The sequence below is a fragment of the Micropterus salmoides genome, unplaced genomic scaffold (assembly GCF_014851395.1).
Source record: "Micropterus salmoides isolate LMB-PRFRI ecotype aquatic unplaced genomic scaffold, ASM1485139v1 Ms_hic_scaffold_22, whole genome shotgun sequence".
In the NCBI taxonomy this organism is placed as follows: domain Eukaryota; kingdom Metazoa; phylum Chordata; class Actinopteri; order Centrarchiformes; family Centrarchidae; genus Micropterus; species Micropterus salmoides.
In genome coordinates, this window is record NW_024041373.1 from 9,541,814 (window position 1) to 9,552,820 (window position 11,007).

Here is an 11,007-nt window from a genome sequence, read left to right on the forward strand (position 1 = left end):
CGCCCCAGGTTTTTCTTGTAAATAAATGGAAGTGGAATTTGATTCAGCGTTATTTACTCTCTGTGCTTCTTCCAGTAGTTTCACATTGTCCAGTTTGTAGTTTTAGTTGGCTGACTGATCTGATGTGGTGAGCACTAACGTGTAAACTAAGCAACACACAACTGCTAAGGTCAGTGTCAACTCAACTGTTAAACTAATCCTCAAAGTAAGAGAACAATGGTATTATTTGTGCTAATCTTCCAATAGCAGACATTATAATGTATAGGCCACATTGTTTTATTAATCACTGGGGATTTTCAGTAGAAGTCATAAAACTCTCCAGAGTCAGAGTCAGTAAACAACAAACCATTTATTCTGCCCTCACATGCTTTTGCAAATACCTCAGTATGATCCACAACCAATTCAGTTTGCTATCCAATAAAAAGTAACTGGGTGATTTAAACACAACCGTCAACCTACAAATGACTGACTGAGCATGCCAGTAAAACCTCGATATAAATGGAGATTCCCAGTTACTGTATGTTAAGCTGCTGCAACTTTGCGTCCACTCAGGCTCACTTTTTCACTGTTTACTGGCCTCTTTCCATTAAATTTTGTTTTAAATTTCAAAACAATGTTCCTGATCAGGAGTAATAGGTCTCATTAAAAAAATAAATTATTTAAATTATCAAAAGAAAGGCATAAAACATGTCAGTTGGTTTAATGACAGCTCTCTATAATCCATCCACAGCTACAGTATCTCTTCAACAAAAGCTGTAATGACCTACTTATTAAAGCAACGGCTCAACTGAAAGTCTTAGTTCACCTGCGTCATAGTCGTCATCCAAAATGGCTTTCTGCTGGAGTCTCTGCAGCTTCAACATCATGGACTCGATCTGAGAGGGCGACACAATCGGCAGAACAGATTACCCAACAGTCCAGAGGGCAATGTTTTTAAACAGCACTGCCCAAAAAAAGATACATGTGGGTGCAATGACCGTCGTTTCAAAGTGAGGACTGGGTATGAAGTTTAAAACCTCATCATCATTACAAAGTTTTGCTGCTCTGTATACACTGTGTCTCATCTGTGAAGACTAATCGGCCTAACTAAATGTTTTTAAAGTTATATTTTCTTTACCTTCTCAACAGACAATTTAAGGGATTTCACCTTTTTAGTTTGTTAAGTAAATATGAAACATTTCTGTTGCATAAAACTATATTTATTTTTGGGACATTTTCCCAATCTTTTTCTTGTGAAATACTGGGTAGTTTTACCTCTTCTGGTAAAACTGTACAAAATATTCAAATTAACCAACCTGATAAGGTAAAACTCACTCTTTCCTATGTAAATATAACTTTTGACACAGGCTTGTAAGGACTTAAATACTGAAGCATACAGTACAGCAAAGAGCTGCAGACAGATAGCAGATAGAACTACAAGTGTTGATCTTTTAGATGCTCATCCTCAGAAAAAGCATGCACACTGTTTTCCTACTTTGCAAGAGAGCGTTAGATGAAAAGCTTAATAGCACTAAATATTAAGCTAGAGCCAGCAGCTGGTTAGCTTAGCTTAGCACAGAGACTGGAAACAGGGTCAAACTATGAATAGTCTGGCAGATTTTAAGATCCAGGCTAGCTGTTTCCGTGTTTCTTTGTGCTAAGCTAAGCTAACCGGCTTCTGCCTGTAGTTTCATATTTACTGTGCAGACATGAGTGCTCTTCTCATCCAACTCTTGGCAGGAAAGCAAACAAGTGTGTATGCCAAAATGTCAAACTCTTTCTATAAAAATTACAGCTTTGGTCTCAGTCGTGTCTCTGAACCTGCTCTTGGAATTGACGCAACTAAACTCAATAAAGGTGACTAATATAGCCCTGCATCTCATCCTTCCATTAGGAGCCAATCATGCCCACCTTAGTGTAAGTGCGGTTGTTTTGGAGGCAGTCTTGCAGCACACCCTCGTACTTCTTCATCAGGTTGTCCCAGCCTTGGTCGGAGGCAGGTGTGGCGCTCTCGTAGCCGGAAGTGACAGAAGAGGCGGAGGCAGTGTCTGAGTCCACGGACAGTGAGGAGGTGATCTCTATGTCCAGAGATTGGGAGTCACAGTCAGGCAGGTCGGACGTAACCTCCCTGCCACCCCACAGACATTCCTGCCAAAACCTCCCACCTAATGACAGCTCCTCTCTCTCTCCCTGGCTGCCTGGGGTGGAGGAGGGCAGGGACTGGACAGGAGTTGACTCCTTTGAGACATTGTGTTCAATGGATAAAGTCACTGGTATTGTTTTAGGCAACCTAGGTGCTTTAGTTGACCAATTTAGTGGTTCCTGTTCCCGGGGTGGTGTAGCAGGGATTGTGTCTGTCCTCTGGCTGGAGCTGAGGGACTGTTGGATGAAACTGAAGCTGGAGTTAAAGGAGTCCTGGGGTGAGGACTGGAGGGCCGGGCTTGGGCTTAAGATGAGTTCATTCATACTCTTGTGGCTACCATTAATGGGACTGCAGTCCACAGGGTGAAGAGGACGGGTAACAGAGCAGAGAAAACTCTTACTCTTCCAGGAGCTACATGTGACTTTTTCAGGCTGTTGCTGATTCATTAGGGAGACTTTGACAGCAGTTGGTAGACTCATCCCCTGAGCACTGGTCGCCTCTGTGATGTCAGTGTGACGTCCAGAATTTCCATTCCTTATGCAAGTGGTCCTCCCTTCCTCCTCTTCGTCCTCTTCTCCATGAGTAGTACTCTGCAATCTGGACTGCTCTCCTCTCATGTACCCTGGTCTTCGGTGCAGCCTCTTGCGACTGGAGCTGCCAGCTGTCCCTGATGCTCTGCCACCTGTCGATGCAGAGATTAACCATTAAGCTGGACAACACGGTCATTAGGGAGATAAAGAGTGAGCTCATAGAACTGGCAGGATTAACTGTGCAATCATGGGGTACATCAGGAAAATGTGAGGCTAACTGTGCCAATTACACAGGAATGTTAAACACCATATTGTTGATACAGTGAAAGTGATATAACTAAAATGATCCTCAGTCAGTCCCAGCCCTCTGCCCTTAAAGCTAGCACCGCTAACTGAATGAAAAACAACTCGGCCAGCTGTGTGACTTTTCCCAGAGTTCTGCTCCAGCTGTTGGGAAATACCAAAGCCACACAGTCATTTTGAGTTAAGACACGCCTCTCAGTGGAAGAGTGGAATACATGAACAGTATTTCCTGAAGTGGAATTGGTTTCTTTGAGAACTCAGCCACGTTAGCCCTAAACCAGGGGTTCTCAAACTGTGGGGCGGGACATGCTGGAGGCGTACAGGCATTGCAGGGGTGGAATGCAAGTAAAGCTGAATGAATCTGATTTATGTTGAACAAAAACAAAACAGTTCTGATGCCACCAAGGCTGTTAAGATTTAAATTCAAAAGATTTATTTAGACAGACAAATTACCAGCTCTAATTGTGCAAGGTTCCTAGAGCTCGTTTTATACAGGTTTTTGCCACTTGGGGCAGGGAAACAAGCATTTAACACACTGACACACTGATATCGTAATGTATCAAGTTGAAATGGCTAACATGTTCGCAAACAGTTGTCTACACAGCCAGCAGATATGGAGTGACATTAGCACTCATTTGAAGTTGTGTTTGTGTCCACTTGATGGATGTACTTCCACTATTCACTAGCACTGGTCTCATTTCCACCAACTCTTGAAGGAAACATCTGGCTCTTCAGCTGCCAAATACTTCAGCTAGTTGCTAACTTTGTCTGTTGTTTAGTGCTGAGCAGGTAGCATACGGGGGGGTTTATGTGAGCTTTTTTTCTAAAAACAGCTGCCTGAGGGGAACTATACAGAGGCTAGTGATAATTCTCCTAATTTATGACTATTCGCGACTCCTTTCACATATTTAGATGTAGTTATTGGAGTCATTGTTAATTAATTTGATACATAGTATTGATTAGTGCAGCTTTATTAAATACAAGATGGACAGATTTGTGAAGGGGAGGAAAGGAAAGCCTAATCAAGCTAATAGTAATCAAACAATTAAGTCTAACTTGCAGGCAGAAACTCACATAAAAGGTGTGAAAAAAAAAACATGCTGGTCATATTCTTAATAATATTTCTAATTTCTCTAATATTGTTACTGGATTAATAAGATTTAAAAGGCTTATATAGGGATTGGGGATAGAAATTATCTGAGAAGCACTGAAGACAGACATGGCCGACCCAAGCAACAAGAAGTGTAAACAGTATTTGGTTTGAAAGTGGAGCAGGATGATAAAGACGGGTTTGTGTTCAGAGCTGGACACCTGCTGCAGCTTCATGTGATTAATACTTATAATGTGTAGGATTCAGACAGCGAGACAGGCATAAATGCTAGGAATCAACAGCCCCTTTGTGTACAGCTGCGCTGCTCTCCCCTTCACTTCTGGCTCTCAATTTTCTCTTCCCACTCTCTCTCTCTCTCTCTCACACACACACACACACACAACACACACACTCTTTTGTACTGAAAACAGTGAGAGCATTCATACTACTGTTACAAATCCTTGTTAAACTTCTTTTTAAAAACACAAGCAGTTTTAGACTGTCATTAGCACAATCTAACACATCTGCACATACAATAGTAAGGACATTATATTACTATTAATTTTATCATCTGTACAATGGCAGCACAGTTGTGCAAATTCTGTGTCTGTAGCTGTATTTCAAAACAGGAATGCAGGGCATCAAACAAAGCATGACCACTACAAAGCCACCCCAGCTCCCTGTTCAACCCCCCATGACCTCCAGTGATGTCACTCATCAGCCATCCCATGTGACTGGAGAGGAAGAGACACAAAAAGACACCACTTAAGGGAGAGTTGGGTTGTTAGACTGATGGGAAGGCAGGATTTGAAGTGACAGTCACACAGGGCTGTTGCCTTTGTACCCAGGTGGTCATGTATGTGTAGAGCAGAGGACGGTCTTCATTAAGAGTCTTCTGTCCACTGGGATCGCCGCACTAAAGCTCAGGTTACATACAGCTCCATTAGTGTTTCTTTGCAGTCATGGCCACTGTTCTATAACCAATTTAAGAAACCCAACACTCCCAGTAGGCACCAAATACAACCGCACACCATCCACCGTCTGGTGTGGTCTAGATATAATATAATGCCCACTCCAGAGAGTCAAAGAGCATAGGAGTTGAAAGGAGAAGGACTTGTTGATAGAAAGTGTTACAGTATCCTCTCATGCTTCGATTACACAAAGCTGGCTCTTCTCAGTAAAGGGGAAGGAAATGCCTCGGGTCTCATTGTGCTTGTCTGCGTGTGATGGGGGGAATCTACATTTCGGTTGAAGCCCTTCAGAGGTATGCCATTTGCTGCTTCCTGCCAGGCTTTTTGCGTTAAAATTGTTTGCCAGGAATTCCGGCAGAAACAGTAAATAAGCAAAAGGAGACCTAAAATGGTTCAACAGGACCAAATGATCCCCATAGCAACAATAGCAGCTGTCTCATTGCAACTTGTTGCTAATATTAAAGATATTCTGCACAAAGTCTGAGAAACGAAGCATCTCAGCCAGAAGAGGCAAGATTATTTACCTTTGGCGATTAAAGAGGCCCTCCTCAGAGCCCTTGGGTTAAACACTGCATCCCATTGGTTGCTGAAAGTGATTCGGCCAAAGAGCAGAGGAATGCAGAGGATCTCATAAAAACACAAACGTTAGAGGGACGAACTCGGGACCCACGGACACACACACACACACACACACACACCCCAGCAGATCTGCATGTCAGCAGCCTCCTGAGAAGAAGCACTGCTCGGCAGCTGTGCAACTCCTCACCACTTGTGACTGACCACAGCAACAGAAATAGGGAAGTGAAAGCCAGCAATGAGTCATGAAAAGTGTTTATTTTTCCTTTAGGCTTCCTTTAACTATGACAAATGGTGACTTAGAAGTGAATCTACCTATCTACCTTTCTGGAAAAGGCAATAATGTCTGACAGAAAACTAAACCATAATGCATGATAATCCAGAATTGAAGCTCGGCCCTGGTGAGTGACATTTTGACGTAGATGTCCATTATACTGAATAACTAGTTGTCACTTCAGATGCCCTTCTCACTACTGTCCTGATGCATCCTGTAACTTGAGAGTTTTGATAATTCACTATATGGATTAATTAGATTTATTTAAAATGTCAACAATGTGTTAGAGTTTTTAATGATGTGAGGAGTTAAGAAGGGCTGCAAACTAAGGATTATTTTCATTGTTGATTAATCTCTCGATTATTTTCTGTTGTTGTTTGGTCTATAAAATGGCAGAAAATGGTGAAAAATGTGGATCAGTGTTTCCCAAAGCTCAAGACGACTTCTTCAAATGTCTTCTTTCGTCCACAAACTAAAAGACATTCAGTTTACTGTCATAGAGATGGAAATAAACCAGAAAATAACCAGCCGAAATCAGAGAATTTTTATTTTTTCCAAAAAATAAATACTCCAATTAACGATTGACTGGATGATGGATTAATAGATCATCAAAATAGTTAGAAATTAATTTAAAAGTTGACAACTAATCGATTAATCTTATAGCTCTAGAGTTGAGCTAAAACAACAATATGTTTCAGGCTGGTCATTTCTTTCAGATACTGAATCAGTTGCCACATGTTTACATTGGGAGTAGGGTAGCTGAAACACTGGTTACTCGTTTGATAAGAAAATTTGTTCCACAGTGCCACATCTCTTACTTTGCAAAGTTTTAAACAAAAATAATATAAAGAATCAAACATGCTAAGGTAGAAACCTGATTATAGAGAGTTTCAGTTTGCAATACAAGACAATAAATCCTATCAGAAACAAAACTATGCCACAGAAAAGTCTGTATGCAAAGTATGCAAGTAAGTTATTAAAGAAAGATAAGGGGGTGCCATCATGCGTCTCCACACTGTCTAGATATTAAGAGGGAATCTTCCACAAGTATTCAAATCATGTGCAACTCATCACCTACTGGTTATCACCGCTCATGGTAGGGAGTCTTTGACCTCTATGACCTGAGTGATGCAGAGACACTTCATTTATCAGACCCAGCAGTGAGTGAATGTCAGTGTGTGGAGAACCAGCTGAAACACACAGATCATCCTCTTCCTTCAGTCAGACACTGATTATTTAGTGACACTAAGCATCACAGTTCAAAAACAGCATGTTGACTTGCAGGTCTTGAGTGTCCTGAGTTGGACCAGAAGTGTTTACAGTAGTAATGAACGCAAGATTCAGACCCACTGCACACTGTCTCTGTAAGGACTGCTGCTGTTTGTTCTTTCTTCAGTTTATTCTCATCACCAGTCACTTACCCCTTACTTTCTTTCTTTCCTAATTGCTATATGAGTAGCCTTTATTATTTTAAAGTAATGTAATGCTCTTAATTCAAAACAGCCTTCCTGGTCCCTTCTGTAGAAGATTGTTTGGTTAATGTGAGAAACAGCAGTTCGTAGTTGAAAGAAGAAAAGATGTAGGCTGTATGTTTACCTTCCGCGACTTCGCAGCGGTGAAGCAGAGAGTTACTGTGACATTCCAGCCCCATCAGTCCAGCAAACATCTTTCCACTAACAGCAAGCTGTTCGTGTCCAGAAGTCAAACAGTGTCAGATCCCGGTACTTTATGGAGTTAACGTTACATCGACCATGTTTTAGAAGGAGCGGAGCCAGGCAGTGGGACTGATCTCATTTCCGTTGTGGAAAAGTGAACCAGACTATGTTATTCCCCACCCCGCTTTGAAATAACTTGTGAAACCGGCTTTTTACACGCGCTCCTTTGTCCACATCAAACATTTCCCGACTCAAGTACTGACGGTTGTACTCCAGAGTCCTACGTTTCTCCTCTGTGGCAAACAGATGGCTCCAGTTGCGCACGAACCGACGGTCTGGAGAGAAAAGATTGTCTTCATGTCATGTTTCTTATGGGGGGTGATTGGGAAAAAAACACCCAGTGATGAGCTGTGATGGCAGACGTAACTGAAAAGATAAATCTGCGTCTCATCGATGAGTTGATCAGTAATCCGTTAGCTGCGCCCATGCGTCGCGCGCGTCTCGTTGCAGCAACGCGAGGAGCTCATACGTGTTCAGATATTTGACTCCAGACTCCTTCTGCCCGCCTCACAGCCGCAGCAGGCAGCCTATGAATGCTCAACATCAAAAAACTAAAAGTCACATAAACTATACGCACACATTTTGAGAGCCATGGCCATTATCATTATCATTATTATTATTATTATTATTATTATTATTATTTATGCCTATTATTATTGTTGTTGTTGTGTTTTAACTTCTAGGGATTTTACATTTAAATCAAATGACTGCTGGCTAAAAGAAATTGTAGTACTACTTTATATAAACTATCCCATTGATGATGTTTTATGTTATTTTGTTTTGCAAAAAGAGTCATGTTTCAGTAAAATGACTCTTTATTGTTCAACACATATTCTGACCCACATGTCACTAAACAGACCATCCAAGTGTATTTTGGCCGTTAAATATACTAGGTCAAGTAATTGTTTGTGTGCAAAAATGCATGTTATTTTAGAATGTATGTTATTAGTGTTCCTTTGTTCATGCAGTGAGGGAATGCTTGAGAAGGGACCCCACAGCGAGTCTTTTCATCCTCCTTCCCACACACCCAAATGGTCTTTTCATTCAGCTCCCTGGCTGATAGACAAGACTCAGTGATGGAGAGCTCACAACAACAGAGCACAGCCTTTACCTTAGTTAGGCTACACTATGGAGGGTAAGAGAACTGTGTGGCAGAGAGGATGAACTCCATCGCCACGCATGTACTGAAGAATCAGATCACCTGTCCAGTATTAAAGATTAGAGGTAGCCTACTTAATGTCACCTAACTGAATGTCTCATGATGAGAGAGTCTTTCCTCGGGCAAATAATAATTAACAATGGTGGCTTTAACAAAGTACTTGTTAAATTACATTTACTTTTCTATACTTGCTTTTTATCTGTGCAACTTCCATTCCCTGATGCACACGAGAGGCAAAAATGGTATTTTGCAACAATTAGTGTGATGACAAAAATGGTGAGGCTTTAATGTAATTTTTACACTTCTCACATTTACTAAAACATTAATGTATTAATACATTAATTGCCGTGCTTTTTGGGTTTTAGTGGCATTATTTTCCTGTTTAGACTCTTCCTAGTGTGTGTGTTAGTGTTCACTCCCTGCATCTGTGTTCTCTTTTAGGTTCTGTTGCCATGCTCCTACTTCATGTTCTCTGTTGTATTTTGTTATACTCGTCTTTGTGTATTGTCACTAGCTTTACTTCCTCTTGTATTTTGTAATCATTGGTGTTTGGTGTTTTTGTCTAGCTTTATTTCCTTTCTGTCTTGATTCCTAATGTGTCTCACCTGTGACTAATTGTCACTTGTCAGTGCATTTTGGGTCCACACCTCTGCTTCCTGCTACTTCACTCAGTCATCCCTTTGACACAGTCTTCTAAGGCAAATTCAGAAATACTTTGATCCCTGAAGGTAAATTCTAGTTACAGTTGCACACATTGCACATCAAGTCATAAGGAATTGAAATAATAATTGAAAGAAGGTAGATAAAAACTTTCAGCATATACCTTTGGTTCGGCCCACTCTGCCGCTGTCTGTTGTCGACATTTTGACTTTCATAGTAGGAGATGCACAGGTGTCACTAATACTAATAACGGTTCAATTCAGTTTAGGTGTCAAAGACAAAACACCTAAATGTAATGCAGCCCCCTGTTCGTGTTGTTCACTATTGTATGCTCTAATGAAAAAGTTAAAATATTGGAGTATGCTCTGAGAGAATAGGTGTCTGGTTGTATTCCTCATCTGTTTTAATAGGTCCATGGCTGTGTTTTCTAGAGAGCATACCTGTTTTCACCAGTAGATGTCAGGCTTCACATTGAGGTTCAGTTCAACTGCCACACACTGCTTTTTTGTAGTTTTAGGAAGGTCACAGCGGTTTTTTATTTTATTTGTGCAAATCGTCATGTTAACTCAATGCTTTTCATTATTTCTGCTTGTATGTAAATTTTGTGCATTTGCTGCAAATATCTAAACATTTTAATAAGCTGTTTCTATTGTTTGTTACATGTCAATTTTCCACAGCCTGGGGTTGCAGATCTGTCACTGATGCCTACAACGCAGTAGGTCAACCAGTGTCCTGCGTCTCTCTCCAATAAAATTCAACAACCCATTAAAAGGCTGACAAACAGTAGGTTATAATCATAATTCTTGTGTTTCATTAACTTAGATCTTATTTCTCTAAAATGTTGTGTTTTCAGTATGGCAAAGCATTCGCTCTCAGCCCTGAAGACCGGATTCAGGTTGTCCATGTGTAGCGCTGACATTGGCCACAAGGTGGCAGACTTAAATTACATTCAAACCTCTTCTTTCACAATCTGTATAAAAAAAAATAAAAAAAAACCCACCAAAAGGAACGAGATCACTGATGACCTTATTTGTGGCTAAAAACAAAACTTCTCACATGTTTATACATAAAGCTGAATTAATCAGAGATTTCATCCTAAAGCCGGATGACATTCTCAGAGGCCGTGAAGCACACAAGCTGCTGTCCAGGATATAGAAACAGAGGCAGTCTTTGTATTGGGTTGGAATAATCAGACTAATAAGAAACACTTTTCTCATAAGTGAAATCTCACATCAAATCTTGTTCCCTCAAACACAAAAAAGAGCCTCTTTTACTGATTGTAGATTATGCAGACATTACTTTGTGGCCGTCCCTGAACACATCTCAATTGTTTCTGCCTCAAACATCCATGAGGATGGTAATAAATCTGCAGGAGGATATCCGGAATATTTGTCAGCGTGCTCCAAACCTTACTTTGGATTCATGTCGCTGCAGTGTGGTGAGGATTGTTGAGGAAAACGGTACAGTGAGAAGACAAGAGGTTTTGTGTGCGTGTGTGCACGCGCATGCCAGAGAACAGGCACGTACAATGTACAAAGGTCACATGTTCCTCCTCCACACAGTGTGCAGTGAGTGCAGGCAGCCAATGCTTCTACCTTTAGATTATC

General features: G+C 41.0%; 1 protein-coding gene and 1 long non-coding RNA gene across 4 annotated transcripts in view; one reads left to right on the forward strand and one right to left on the reverse strand.

Annotated features, from left to right (window-relative positions):
• The window catches only part of disc1 (DISC1 scaffold protein), a 46,962-nt gene extending 37,344 nt beyond the window's left edge, over positions 1-9,618 (reverse strand). Inside the window, exons 1-3 of one of the 3 annotated variants that reach the window (XM_038737457.1) lie at positions 9,564-9,618; positions 1,891-2,804; positions 806-875 (exon numbers count right to left, since the gene is read on the reverse strand). In XM_038737457.1, the coding sequence (XP_038593385.1) occupies positions 806-875; positions 1,891-2,804; positions 9,564-9,615 (1,036 nt within the window). In that variant the 5' untranslated portion in view covers positions 9,616-9,618. Of the gene's footprint in view, positions 1-805; positions 876-1,890; positions 2,805-5,540; positions 5,679-7,462; positions 8,038-9,563 lie in introns of those variants that run through there. The other 2 variants (XM_038737456.1, XM_038737458.1) reach the window with 2 other exon arrangements.
• On the forward strand, positions 5,845-10,405 carry LOC119917246. The gene is made up of 2 exons (XR_005447246.1): positions 5,845-5,993; positions 10,078-10,405. It is a non-coding gene; the product is annotated as an uncharacterized LOC119917246 (long non-coding RNA).
• The last annotated feature ends 602 nt before the right edge of the window (positions 10,406-11,007 follow it).